At 42.4% G+C, this 14,046-nt stretch overlaps 1 protein-coding gene across 2 annotated transcripts in view; it reads right to left on the bottom strand.

The window, feature by feature from the left end:
• LOC118831003 (cobalamin trafficking protein CblD-like) overlaps positions 1-13,338 on the bottom strand; it is a 33,516-nt gene extending 20,178 nt beyond the window's left edge. Inside the window, exons 1-2 of one of the 2 annotated variants that reach the window (XM_036738162.1) lie at positions 13,104-13,338; positions 12,744-12,869 (exon numbers count right to left, since the gene is read on the bottom strand). In XM_036738162.1, coding sequence (XP_036594057.1) covers positions 12,744-12,756 — 13 coding nt within the window. In that variant the 5' untranslated portion in view covers positions 12,757-12,869; positions 13,104-13,338. Of the gene's footprint in view, positions 1-12,743; positions 12,938-13,103 lie in introns of those variants that run through there. The other variant, XM_036738170.1, reaches the window with a different exon arrangement.
• Positions 13,339-14,046: the final 708 nt, after the last annotated feature.

Raw genomic sequence — 14,046 nt, 5'->3', positions numbered from 1 at the left:
ACAGTTTTGAAATAAAGAAAAGATTTCCTTATTTGAAATTAAAGAAGTAGAAATAGTCATCTTAAATGTGAAAGAATCAATTTTAAAAAGATTTACTTACTAACTTTTAAGAGCTATATATAGTATAAATCAAGATAAAAATTATAATGAAGCAAAATTATTAATGAAGAGCAAAATTCAAAATAGGTCGACATTAACCATAAATATAAAAAGGTAAAAATCTTAAGTTATACCACTTTTCATACCGAACTTTTACTTAACTTTGAAATACTGAACTTTGTAGTCACACGGTCAATTTAAAAATGTGTTTATCCAGGGTCTAGCTCAGGACCTTAAACACAAAAGGAATTTACACTTTGCTGAAATGTCAAATGTGGAAATTATGACATTTAAATAAAGATCTAAAACAATGAAGCTTTGCCGTACTTGGAAAAATCGTTCACCTTCAAAAATTTTATTTGGCCAGAAAAAACTTAACTGGCCTTGTCCCCATTTACCATCATAAGTCTGGCTAGCTTCCTGTGTAACTAGGCTAATGGAATACAAATATGTATATTCAGTAAATACACTAAGTTCTTTCAAAAGCACAAGCTCCATTTCTTTCAGGAAACCTTCCTCATTACTGCTGATCCCTATTCTACGTTTTCAGCACTTCAGCTAATATATCATGTTTTTGTTAGCCCAACAAGTGTTTTAACAACAAAAAAGTGAATTTAATATACCAATAAATTAATTCTCAATTTCCCTTTCAATGCTAGAATAAGTGTTTAATTTGCATAACTGTTGATCAACTGATGGAGGAGCACCTGATGACAGTAGCTTGTTTTCCCTGTATACCTTTAATACCTGAAGGATTACTGAGCAAATGCAAAGGGAACGGCGTTTTCAGGACAGACTTTTTAGGTCCTAAGACCTAATGTACGAGGATACAATAATTAAAAGCAACTGCCAAAGTCAAAAGGAGTTTACACAGACAGAGGGATGGGGATGAGTCGATTATACTGGAATGATCGCAAAAAAAAATTAAAGGGTGAGGACAAGGGATGCAGTGGCGGAAGGGAGAAGTAGAATGGGGAAAATTTTCTCACATAAAAGAGGCATGCAAGGAACAGATTTTATAGTGGAAGGGTAAATGGGGTGGAGTGGTGGCAGGCAATGCTTGGAGAAGGAAGGAAGGAAGGAAAGAAGAACACACACACATAAAATATCCACACATATATACATACACACACTCTCAGTTTTGTACAGAAATCTAACTCACCCAATAGGGAAATAGGAAGGAAAGGGGTTAAGAGAAGGGAGGTGTGTGTGTAGAGAAATGATAAAAGGGAGGGTAGATTAAGGGAAGCAGTGGTTAGAAGCAAAATATTTTTGAGGAAGGACAGGATAAAAAGAGAGAGAAGAAACAAAAGAAAATGGGATAGAGGGAAATACACAGATAATAATCATAACTGTGAATGGGAAGAGGTCACCCATAAAATGGAATTAGATAACAGAATGGATTAGAAACCAGAATCCAACAATGGTTGCATACAAGAGACATATTTGAAACAGAAAGAAACAGAGTTTAAAAAAGGGTTGGGCAGAATCTATTATGCTTCAGCTAAAGTAAAAAAGGCAGGGGTAGTAGCAATTGATCTCGAACAAAGCAAAAAACCTCATTATTATTTAATATTGATTAAAAGAGATAATCAAGTAAACTACATTTTGCTAAAAGGTACCATAGACAAACGAAGCACTATCTAAAATTTACAGCAAGTTTCTCTGATAAAGGCCTCATTTCTCAAATATATACTGAGCACAGAACTGAATCAATTTTGTAAAAATAAGAGCCATTCCCCAATTGATAAATGGTCAAAGGATATGAACAGTTAGTATTTAGATGAAAAAGCTATCTATAGTCATATGAAAAAAATGTTCTAAATCACTAGGGGCCAGAGAAATGCAAATTAAAACAATTCTGAGGTACCAGTTCACATCTATCAGAAATGACAAATCCTGGAGAGACAGAGGTGAAAACAGTTACATTAATATACGTTTGGTGGAGTAGTGAACTGGTCCAACCATTCTGGAGGTAATTTGGAACTATGCCCAAAAGTCATAAAACTGTGCATTCCAGTTGATCGAGGAATACCACTCTTAGGTCTGTATCCTGAACATATCAAAGAAAAAGGAAAAGGACCTATACCTACAAAAATATTTACAGCAGCTCTTTTTGTTGTGGCAAAGAATCAGAAATTGAGGGTCTGTTCATCAACTGGAGAATGACTGAATGTGAGTTGGGGATATATATGATTGTGATGGAGTACTGCTGTGTTATAAAAAAAACTTATGATAAGGGGGGGTGATTTCAGAAAAACATGTCAAGATCTATATGAACTGAAGCAAAGTGAAGTGGGAGATCATTGTGCACAGTAATAGCAATGCTGTAATGATGATCAACTGTGAAAGACTTATCAATACAATGACCCAAGACAATTCCCAAGGACTCATCATGAAAAAAAGGCTATTCACCCTCCAGAGAGGGAACTAACTATGAATACAAAACAAAGTATAATTTTTTTTCACATTCTTTTTCTTGCTTTTTGGGAGGAGTATGGCTAATATAGAAATATGCTATGCATTATTTCATATGTATAATTGCTATTATATTGCTTGCCTTCACAGTGGGTGAGAGAGGGAATGGGAGGGAGAGATTTTGGAACACAAATTTTAAAAAGAAAAGAATGCCAAAAATAAATAAATAAAAGCTCAAAACTACTGCTAATAATCATAGCTCTAAATCAGATTAAGCAGTTTCAATTTAGAAAGACATGTATAACACATGTCACATACATAATTATGAACAAACTTGCTCTTTTGATTAAATGTCAGGTTCTTCAGATATTTTAAGATCCCCTTTGTAAAAAGAAACATCCTCCAAAATCAAGAGAACATGCTTCACATTTTTATGCTGCAAGCTATGCACATATGCAAAGTACTATACATGCACGTACAAGAATCGATTTAGGTTCCTAACGGTCACTCAATAAACATTATATACTCTATATCCCAAAGCAATATTTTTTTACAAAATTTTCCTTGTAAAAGTATAGGCTCTTTCCAACCAAGTGAATTTACCATATTTCCCCATGTATAAGACGCCCCTTAATTTTGGGGCCCGAAATTTGAAAAAAAAAATGTATTATATAAAGTTATTGAACTCAAGTTCTATTTATCATAAAATTCATACAACTCCTCATCACTGTCAAAACTCCCATCCATTAGCTTGTCCTCATCTGTTTCATGACAAATCACTGTCTTCATATATTGCCTCATCCTCAGTTCCATCTACGGCATTTGAAATGCCACACTTCTTAAATGACTTGACAAGAATCTCAATCTTGATATTATCCCAGGATCTTTTCACCCAGGTACAAACTTCTCCTATAGTTGGTTTCTTCACTCTTGCCTCTCATGGCCTTCTTCTTCTGTGGCTTTTTCAGTAGGGTTTCTTCTTCTGGTACCCAGTCTTGGATTGTTTTCTCAGTTGGAGGAGGACCAAACTTACATTCAGCAGCATGATTTCTATTCACTTTTGCAAACTGAATTACTTTTAACTTGAAATCGGCACTGTACGAAAATCTTTTCTGAGTCTTTTCTGGGCAGAACATGGCAAAACGTAACCTAATATACCAGTAACAAATGCAAAGCAATGAGCACAAAGACAACAAGTGCAAAAAAGTGGGAAATACAAGTAAAAAAAATCTACGAGTGCAAAAACAAGCGCAAAAAAGCAGGAAATGCAAGTAAAAAAATCTACAACTACTGTATAAGACACACCCAGTTTTTAGACCCCAAATTTTTTGGAAAGGGGTGCATCTTATATATGGGGCAATACAGTATATACTCTCCAGAAGCCACCTGAGTTTACCTAAGAGTATACACTTTGCCAGAGGACTTTAAACCTACAAACAATTTTATTCAAATACATGTAGAATTTTCCTTTAAAAATATGGGGACTTTTTTATATTTACAACATTTTTGCTGTTGGGTACCAGTTCTCCTTTATTTTAGAGGTCTGTCATTAACAGTCATGACTAAAAGCCAGTTATTGTTTACTCTTCTTAAGAGTGTATTATACTTTCACGGAACTGCAACCTAATATTCCTAGCCTTCAATTTATCATTCTCTAAATTGGGGGTTCTTAATCTGGGGTTTATTAATAACTTTATTTCAATATATTTGTTTTCCTTTGTAATCCTGTGTATTTTATTTTATATCTTAAAAAACACACTGAGAAGGTTCCATAGATTTCACCAGACAACCAAAGGACTCCATGACACAAAAAAAGGGCTAAAAACCTTTGCTCTAAGTGGAGTCAAAGGTTTACTTAACAAATGTGATGTTAAAAGGCTTCAATATGCAAGAAGCATTATTTATTTGATTTTTCTTTTGCATTAATTTTCTTTTTTTATTACATTACAAATTTTTACATTCATTTTTTAATATTGAGTTCCAAAATTATCTCCCTTCCTCCATTTCCTCCTTATAGAAGGCAAGTAATATAATACCCGTTATAAAAGTGAAGCCATGTAAAACATCCATATTAGCCATGTGGAAAAAAGAATACCTTTACTTTCTTGGTCCATAGTGAGGGCTTATTTAATAAATGCTTTATCTATTCATAAAACCTAGACAAAAATTATTTGAAAAGAAACTTTTAGTGAACACTTTTTTGAATTCAATTCAGTAAAAATTTATTAAGCATCGACTATGCACTAGGCACTGTGAATGAAAAGGCAATGTGTTTACAAACCTTAGAGCTATAGATTTCTTATCATGGAGAACCAAGAACACTTCTAATGACAAAACTGAAAAACAGTCAAAAACCACCGTATTTAAACATTTTAACAAATCAATCAATCAACATTTATTAATAGTCTACTATGTGCCAGGCACTGCAAATGGGAAGGAATTGCATTTATAAACCTAAAAGCTATAGAATTAAGTGGAGAACCAAGCACACTTCTTAGAACTCAATGGAAAATCTGGGTCAAAAACCACCATATCAAAAATACTCTAACGAATTAATCAATCAACATTGATTACGGGTTTACTGTAAGCTAAACACCCACCGGGCTAAGCGCTGGGGAAATAAAAGAGAAAGAACAGTCCGCCATCATCTAGAAGTCTACAACACGCCAACACACACATACAAAGCTAGCTATACGTAGGTTAAGATCCCAAACACACTCGGTGTTATGCTTTCGCAGTATCAGCACCAAAGTTTAGCTGGTGATGGCACCGTCTGTCTTTTGCTTCTTTCTGCCGGGTCAAAGAATATACTCAGTTTTATAGCCCTTTGGTTGTAGCTCCAAATTGTCCAGAATGGTTGAACACAGCTCAATCAACAGTATATTATTGTGCCTATTTTCCCACAATCCCTCCAACATTTTGTCATTTCCCTTTTCCATCAATCTGATAAGTGTTAGGTGGTACCTCAGAATTGTTTCAATTCGCATTTCTCTACTATTAGTGCATTAGAGCACTTTTTTATATAATCATTGATACCTTTGATTTCTTCCTCTGAAAACTGCCTGTTCATATCCCTCAACCATCTCCCGATTGGGGAATAGCTTTTATTTTGATAAATTTGACATTTTTTATCAGAGAAGCTTGCTGTCAATTTTTTTCCCAATTTTCCTATTTTTCTTCTAATTTTGGCTATCATAGTATTTTTTGTAGTAGCAAAGAACTGGAAACAAAGTAGTTGGCCATCCATTGCGGAATGGCTAAACAAATTATGGTATACAAATATAATAGAATATTACTGTGCTATAGGAAATAAGAAACTTAATGAATGCACAGAAGTATGGAAAGACTCATGTGAACTGATACAGAGTGAAGTAAGAAGAGCTAAGAAAACAATTGGTGTAACGGGGCGAGTTAGAGCCGACCCCTGCCCTCCTCGGACCTCCACACCCAGGGCCTGTTGAGGTAAACTCAAGGCTCTGCAGTATGGGAGGAACAGGATGGGGCCAGGAGGAAGGGTCTCGCCTTTGTTACCTATGTGGCAATTCCAGGTCTTTGTCCGGACTTGCCCGACCACAAGGCACTTCCGGTTCCTTTGTCTGGACCTGCCTGACCACATGGCACTTCCAGTTCTTTATCTGGATTTGCCTGACCGCAGGGAGCTTCAGGAGAGCCCGAGAAAAGAAGGGGAGGAGAGTAGGCAGAACCAGGGCAGTCCTAGTGCCTACTTAACCAAAGATAGTACCTACGTCACCAAAGATATAAAAGTTTGCTGCTAATCTGAATAAATCGGAGATACTAACCACCTCGTCTCCTGCCTCATTCATTGTCCCCGGGATCAGGTTCTTTGCTGGACAAAGGCCTGGGTGTTGGGGGGGCAGCAGACCCCAACAAGTGGCGCCCAGATGTGGGGAACTGCACAGAGCCATGCATGCGCACCCACGATCCCCAAGGTGCCTCCTTCCTGGCAGAGGACGGAGAAGAGCAGAAGGGAAGACTATGTGCGTGCACAGCCTTGGGTTCAATTCAACTTCTCAGCGAGAAGGCTTAATTCCCATCTCCATGGACAACCCAGCTTCAATGCCGGTGAGGTAAGGATTTTTCCTTATCATGGGGCAGGCGGAGTCCTTAGGAGCCACCGCAGATGAGGACACATTCATTGGAATTATATATAAGACTGCCAAGGATCAGGGGAGTACCATCACTCCCAGAATTATCAGAGGTTTTCTTAAAACAGTAGAACAAATTTCCCCTTGGACTGCACAGCTGCCCCCGTCACCGCGGGGCCTTGGAGAGTCGCAGGAGAACAATTAACAACCTATGATTCAGAAAACTCCGGGGCTTTAGAGCCCAGCACATTTTTTCTATACAAGATCATAAAGGCAGCTCTTGAAGCTGCAGAAGGCTGCTGTGAAAGACAGCCCAGGCAGTTGGCAGCTTCCACTCAAACCACGCCCCCCCACATCCCCCTACTCCACCCCGAGAGAGAGTCTCGATCCCCCTGCCCAGACCTTAGAGCTCTGCCTCCCCCACCATCGCTATGCACTGATTTAGAGCAGTTTCAAAATCAAATGCCGGAGGGGGAGGAGAGACAGAGGTTCTTACAAGAAGTTGGGGAGCTGGGGAAAAGGTTGGAAAGATTGTTAGCTCAGTCGGCTCCGCAGGAAAAGGTCTGTTTTAAAGAGGACCTTAGCCATAAGCCGGGAGAATAAGATAAAGGCAGAGGTTCCCGCCAAAAAGGAGATAGTGAGAGAGCGACCATTCATAAGTGGAACTCAGGCGCCCCCTGATGGCGGAATGTCGCCATTACAACGTATGATAAAAAAGATGAGGGAGCAGGGAGATGAGGACATGTGGGAGGGGCTTTCCCCGTTATGGAGGACCCCAGTCAGCAGGTAGAGGAGGATGATCCTGACAATTCAGGACAGACGAGAATAAGACAAATTGCACCAGTGAGAAGACACTTCCCTGTGTCCCCTTTTCTGATTAAAGAGCTGAAGAGGTCAATTAAGGATTATGGTTTAAAATCCCCTTATATCAAGATTAGACTAAAAGACCTGGCTGCCTATTTACTTACTCCCAATGATTGGAAGCTTGTGATGAGAGCTATTCTCTCCCCAAGCAAGATGGTAGTGTGGTCCTCCCTATTCTTGGAGGAGTGCCGGGATATGGCTGCTCGGTATAATCCAGACAATCCCCAACGGGTTCAGGATTATTTTCATAGGTTAGCAGGGACAGGGGATTTCCTCACAGATGCTCAACAGATTAATTTCCCCGTGGAGCTATACAAGAGACTTGCTATCTGTGTGGAGAAAGCCTATGATAAGATACCTGTAAAAGGTGAACAGTCCACACAGTTCTCTGCCCTAAAACAAAAACCCGATGAAGCCTTCCCTGATTTCTATGCCTGGGTCCTAGATGCAGTGACTAAAATGATAGAGGAAGGAGAACACACGATTATAGTTATCAAGCAGATTTTAAGGAATAGTTGTAATGCAGATTGCAAAAAAGCCATGGCTGGTCTTAAAAAAGATGCAGGGATAGAAGAGATGCTTCAAAGATGTGAGATGGTAGGAACAGAGGTTTTTACTGCACAAGTGAGAGCAGCAGCTTATGGGTTCAAGCCCCAACAATCCTGAGGCCAGCAGGAAGCTAATCAGGACAAACTGTTTTCAGTGTGGCAAACAGGGGCACATTAAGAAGGAATGTAGAGCCTCCTCAAAAGCTAAAGGACGGACTCGCCCAAAGACACCTTGCCCCAAGTGTAAAAAACTGGGGCATTGGGCCTCTGAATGCCGCAGGGACTCACCACTTCCTCAACAGTATTTAAACGCCCTGTCGGGCTACCCACCAGCCCAGGACCAATGGTGGGACCAGCCGAACGCCAATACCCTGGCGCTTCACCAACAGTACCAGCAGTTGGCGGCTATGCGGCCCCCTACCGGACTATAGATCTCCATAGTAGAGGGTATTACAGTATTAGCCCCATTACCACTGTTATGACACCTATGCAAGAAACTACTACTATGAAGGCGGGGGAGCTTGGCCTTCTGGTGGCTCCCCCAGCACATGAATACACAGGCTTAGTCCCTGTAGTTCGCCTTTTTCCTAGCAATTTTCCTATTACTAAAATACCTTTAATGAATACCACTAACACAGAGAGTACCCTGGATTCTGGGCAAAAGATAGCAGTGCTACTAATATTTCATAAAGAGGAAGCTCCAGTTACATATTTCTCACAGGCATTGAATACCCAGCGCCCACAACTCACCATTAGGCTAGGTGGCCGCCTTCTCACTGGCCTTATGGACACAGGGGCCGATCGTACTGTTATTCCCCTTGAGTAGTGGGATCCTGCTTGGCCCTTAGATCCCGCACAAGACCTTTAGGGGATACGGGGTGTACAATCGGCTGCTATGGCGGTTAAAGCTATCACATGGGAATCTGAAGGAAAACAGGGACGGATTACTCTTCATGTGATTTCTGGCCTCCCAGTAATTCTATGGGGCCAAGACCTCTTGTCCCAACTGGGTATTACCATCTCCACCCAGAATTTTTCATAGGGCCCCCTGGCCAGGCTGCACCACCCATTCAGATCCCAGCCCTCACTTGGACAAGTGATGAGCCCATATGGGTGGACCAGTGGGCCCTGTCTATTGAAAAAATAGCAGCCCTCAAGGTGATAGTTCAGGAACAACTGGAGGCTGGTCACATAGAACCTTCTACCAGCCCATGGAATTCTCCTGTATTTTGCATTAAGAAAAAATCTGGTAAATGGAGAATGCTTACTGACCTTCGTCAGGTCAATGCCTCTATGGAAACAATGGGGGCCCCTCAACCTGGGCTCCCTTCACCAAATATGGTCCCAAGAGGATTTAAAATTTGGGTTATTGGTATAAAGGATTGTTTTTATAGCATTCCACTGCATCCCAATGATACTAGGCGATTTGCCTTTTCCATTCCTTCACTGAATTTACAGGAACCTTATGTTAGATGTCAATAGAAAGTGCTCCCCCAGGGTATGAAAAATAGTCCCACCTTATGTCAATGGTATGTTCAACAAGTTATTCGCCCTGTCCACGAGCGCTATCCAACTGTGCTTTTAATACATTACATGGATGACCTCTTGGCAGCTCATTCCAACTGTGACCTTTTAGAAGAGGTCCTGCAGGCCATTGTGACACAGTTACATGTTTATGGGCTGGCTGTAGCCCCAGAAAAAATTCAGAGGGCATTGCCTATAGATTATTTGGGAGTAAAGTTACATGAACAGGAGGTGCAGATGAGAAAACCTCATTTAGAGCCTAGTAAGGTCTGCACCTTGAATGATTTTCAAAAGCTTATTGGTGATATTCAGTGGCTCCGTCCCCAGTTGGGGCTAACTACTCAACAGCTTGCCCCTTTATATGAAATGCTCCGGGGACCCTGTGACCTTAAATCCCCCCAGCATTGGACCCCTGAGGCCCTTCAGTGTCTTCAGGAAGTACAAGCTGCCATCCTTGCCGGATCCACTGTGAGGTTCCTGGCAACTGATCCCTTAGAGCTTACTGTCCTTAACACTCCATCATTCCCCAATGGGGTTCTTCATCAAGCTACTGGAATTATTGAATGGGTATACAGCTCAAATTAAAAACAGAAAGTGCTCTCCCTATACCAATCTTGTTGCCCAAGTTGCCTGGAAGGGCATAGTTAGAGCACCAGCACTTAGTGGCAGAGACCCTCAGGTTATTTATACTATGTATACTAATCAACAGTTACAAAAACGTTTCCAAGAGGACCCTGATTGGCAGCTTATAATTGGGCACACCTTTCACCATGGTACACCTCTTCCTCTAGCCCACCAATTTATCAATTGGCCTTGGGCATGGGGGGAGAAATTTTCTCCCACACCTATTGATGGGATCAATGTATTTACTGATGCCATGAAGCTGCATCGGGCCTCTATATACATACCTTCTAAAAAGTGTGTTAAAGTCTTTACAACTCCCTTCACTTCCACCAGCAAAATGAATTATTTGTAGTCCTTCAGGCCATGCTTATAGACACTCCCATTAATATCATTACTGATAGTCATGCTGCAGGTCTTAAACCGCATTTAGAAACAGCTTACATTCCCCCTTGCTCTGATTCTATTACCCAGCTGACGTTGGAGATGCAGCATGCAGTGCGTGAGCGCTCTTCTTCCTTTCATATTATGCATATCCATTCCCATTCTGGATTACTTGGCCCCCTTGTGCATGGCAATGCTATAGCTGATGCTGCACTTCAGGGAGTGGCCCTGACATCACCTGCCCAATTGGCTCATTCCAAATTTCACCTTTCTGCACACTCTCTCTGGCACCTGTGTGGTCTTAGTAAGACCGAGGCACGGAGGATTGTTAAATCTTACACCAGCTGTGCTCCTTTTCTTCCTCCTCCTGCTGTCACTGTCCGGAACCCTATAGCGGACGGGCCCAATGACATTTGGCAGATGGATGTCACCTATTATTCTCCATTTGGACATTCTCACTTTATGCATGTCTGTGTGGACACGTTTTCTGGCTTCATCATGGCCACTGCCAGAACAGGTGAGGCAGTGAAGGATGTGACTGCACACTTCCTTTCCCGTTTTGCCAATCATGGTATCCCAAAAATTCTCAAAACTGATAAGGGTCCTGCTTATACTGCGCAAGCTTTTCAGGTCTTTTGCATAGAATGGTCTATTACCCACATCACCGGGATCCCTCACAATCCCACCAGACAGGCTATTGTGGAACGGGCTAACCACTCCCCGAAAGCTTTCCTTCAAAAACAAAAAGGGGGAGCTAGATCCGGTCCACAGACTAGTTTGAATCTGGCTATATACACATTGAATTATTTAAAATTTGATGATCACAACATGTCCCCAGCAATGAAATACGTCCTAGGCCCATCACAGAAGCCACGGTCCATGCCGCAGTCCGGGGCCCAATCCGCATTCGGAGGTGCCGGAACATCGGCCATGTGGAAGGACGTGGATGGACAGTGGATGGGGCCAGGAACCATAACTGTCTGGGGTTCAGGCTATGTTTGTATTTCCACAGATGAAGGTGACGAGGTATGGGTCCCTGTCCACAGGATCCGTGTGATCGAGACAACAGGAGGCCACAACGGGGTGGAGATCACAGGGACTGCGGCAAAGACAAGCACGGAAACAGCAGAAGCTACGTCAAGGAGTGATTAGTGTCCACCTGCATCATGCTCCTGCACCTGCTCTCCCTGATCTTCCTGATAGGTCTCAGCGAGGGGACTCAGTCACCAGCCCATCGACACTGCTGGGCATTCATCAGCAAACCCCCTGGGCTGAGGGTGATCAGTTAGGGTGAGCCCATCCCGTACCCCATATTACAAGGGAACTTTTCCTACATGTTTGGGCAACCCCTTCCTTACAAGGGGAATCAGACTAAGGAACCCCCTTGAACGAATTTTACTGACTTGATTGCTGGCTTTCCCCTATGCCTACAGAAAGCCATGAATGGGAACTGGAATGGTTTCATATGGAACCTTACAGAGGTCCCTAACACGGTGCCATGGTGTGCCAACATCACTCAAACCCATGACACAATGCAATACAAGGGTGATGTGCGGTATTTCCACCTATGGAGCTGGGTGTTGCAAGGGGAAGACGTGTCTCCCCTAGAAAGCTATCATCGGCCACGCCCCTTTTGCAAACCTGCAAACAATCCTAATGTCACACTCTGGCGTAATTACACACAGGTTTTCTGTCATTCATAGACTGCCACTCATATCACTGCCAAAAGACTGTTATGAGTCTGAATGGGACTAATCAGACTCTTCTTGTCATAATCTCACTCAATTTGTTAACAACCGCTTTACTACGGATACCCAATCCCTTTCTATACCACCAAAGAAGGCTGGTTTACCACAGGACTGGCACAGATAATCATTGCTATTGGGGGTCTGACTGTCCAAGGGTTTTATGCTCCAAAACCCTTGTCAAGGGAATTCATAAACAACATAACCCTTAGTGGACATGTGTGTTTAGGGACCTCCCATGCCTTCCTGTGGGACAGCACTGGCAACTCTACCCTCATTCCCCATCACAACATATCAGGGGTATTTAATTTGTCCTGTCCCAAATGCTCGGTACATGCATGCATGGGGCAAAAATTTACCAAGGGATGGGTTTTTATTATTATTAAACCTAGATATGCCCTCACTGTGGTACGGACCGATGGATGGTTTCATACCTCTGCTGGTCATGTGCTCTCCATCCTAGACCGCCGGATAACAGCCTTAACTCCCACGACGCAGTACATCTCACGTGTTGTGCTTGGAATCACCTTGCTGGTGGAAGTCATTCTCAGTTCCACAGCCTTAGCAATAGCAATATCAAACACACAGAATGAGGTTAAGGAAGCCACCGAGCTACACGACCTCATGCGTAATGTTTCCCTTGGGTTCAAGCATCAGGCTCAGATAGATGAGGACTTTTATCAAGCTATTAAAACTTTACAAAACGCAGTGCGGGTATTAGGCACAGATGTGGAGTATCTGGAATTACAGGCCAAACTACAATGTGACTATTGTTTTAACACCTTCTGCCTTACCTCAAAACAATATAACTCCACCAAACGTAACTGGGACACAATCCGCACGCAGTTGCAGGGTGCTGTTTTGGACAATATCACACTTGAATTCCAAAAACTAATAAGATTGGCAGAGGACATTAACATTGCATCACATGATGATTTGCTCCCTGATAAAACTGCGCAGCACATTCTGGACTTTTGCACATTCTGGACTTTTTTCAACAAGCTGACCCACGGCATTGGCTGAAGCAATGGCTCATCCCTCTTGGCATAGGGTTTCTGTTCCTGGTTCTGGGTCTTTGTCCCCTCCCTTATCTTTTTCGTTGCCTCCTTTCCCTTATGCACCTCTCCCTGTTTAGCATGAAGCGTGACATTATGGTCCTCCGTGACCTGTCCACTTCATGACAAAACAAAAAGGGGGAGTTGTAACGGGGAGAGTTAGAGCCGACCCCTGCCCTCCTCGGACCTCTGCGCCCAGGGCCTGCTGAGGTAAACTCAAGGCTCTGTGGTATGGGAGGAACAGGATGGGGCCAGGAGGAAGGGTCTCGCCTTTGTTACCTATGTGGCAATTCCAGGTCTTTGTCCGGACTTGCCCGACCACACGGCACTTCCGGTTCCTTTGTCTGGACCTGCCTAAGCACATGGCACTTCCGGTTCTTTATCTGGATTTGCCTGACCGCAGGGAGCTTCAGGAGAGCTTGGGGAAAAGAAGGGGAGGAGAGTAGGTGGAACCAGGATGAAGAGGTAAAAGGTTGAGAGGTGCTCGGCACCCCGAAATATTGACACACCGGGTCCTGCCGAAAGAGTTCGACTCAAGCCTTCTCAGCCAAGGGAAAAGACAAAGTTTATTAGGGATTCACCACAACGGGCTGTCTTAAGAAATCCCCCCACCTTGTGACGCCTGTTTCCACAAGCGGGCCAGATTCAACCTACTGAATTAGATTGAATCTGAGCACCTTCA

Source organism: Trichosurus vulpecula, chromosome 1 (genome assembly GCF_011100635.1).
Source record: "Trichosurus vulpecula isolate mTriVul1 chromosome 1, mTriVul1.pri, whole genome shotgun sequence".
NCBI lineage: Eukaryota > Metazoa > Chordata > Mammalia > Diprotodontia > Phalangeridae > Trichosurus > Trichosurus vulpecula.
Note: the sequence above shows the minus strand (reverse complement) of the source record. Positions and strands in the feature narration are given on the sequence as shown.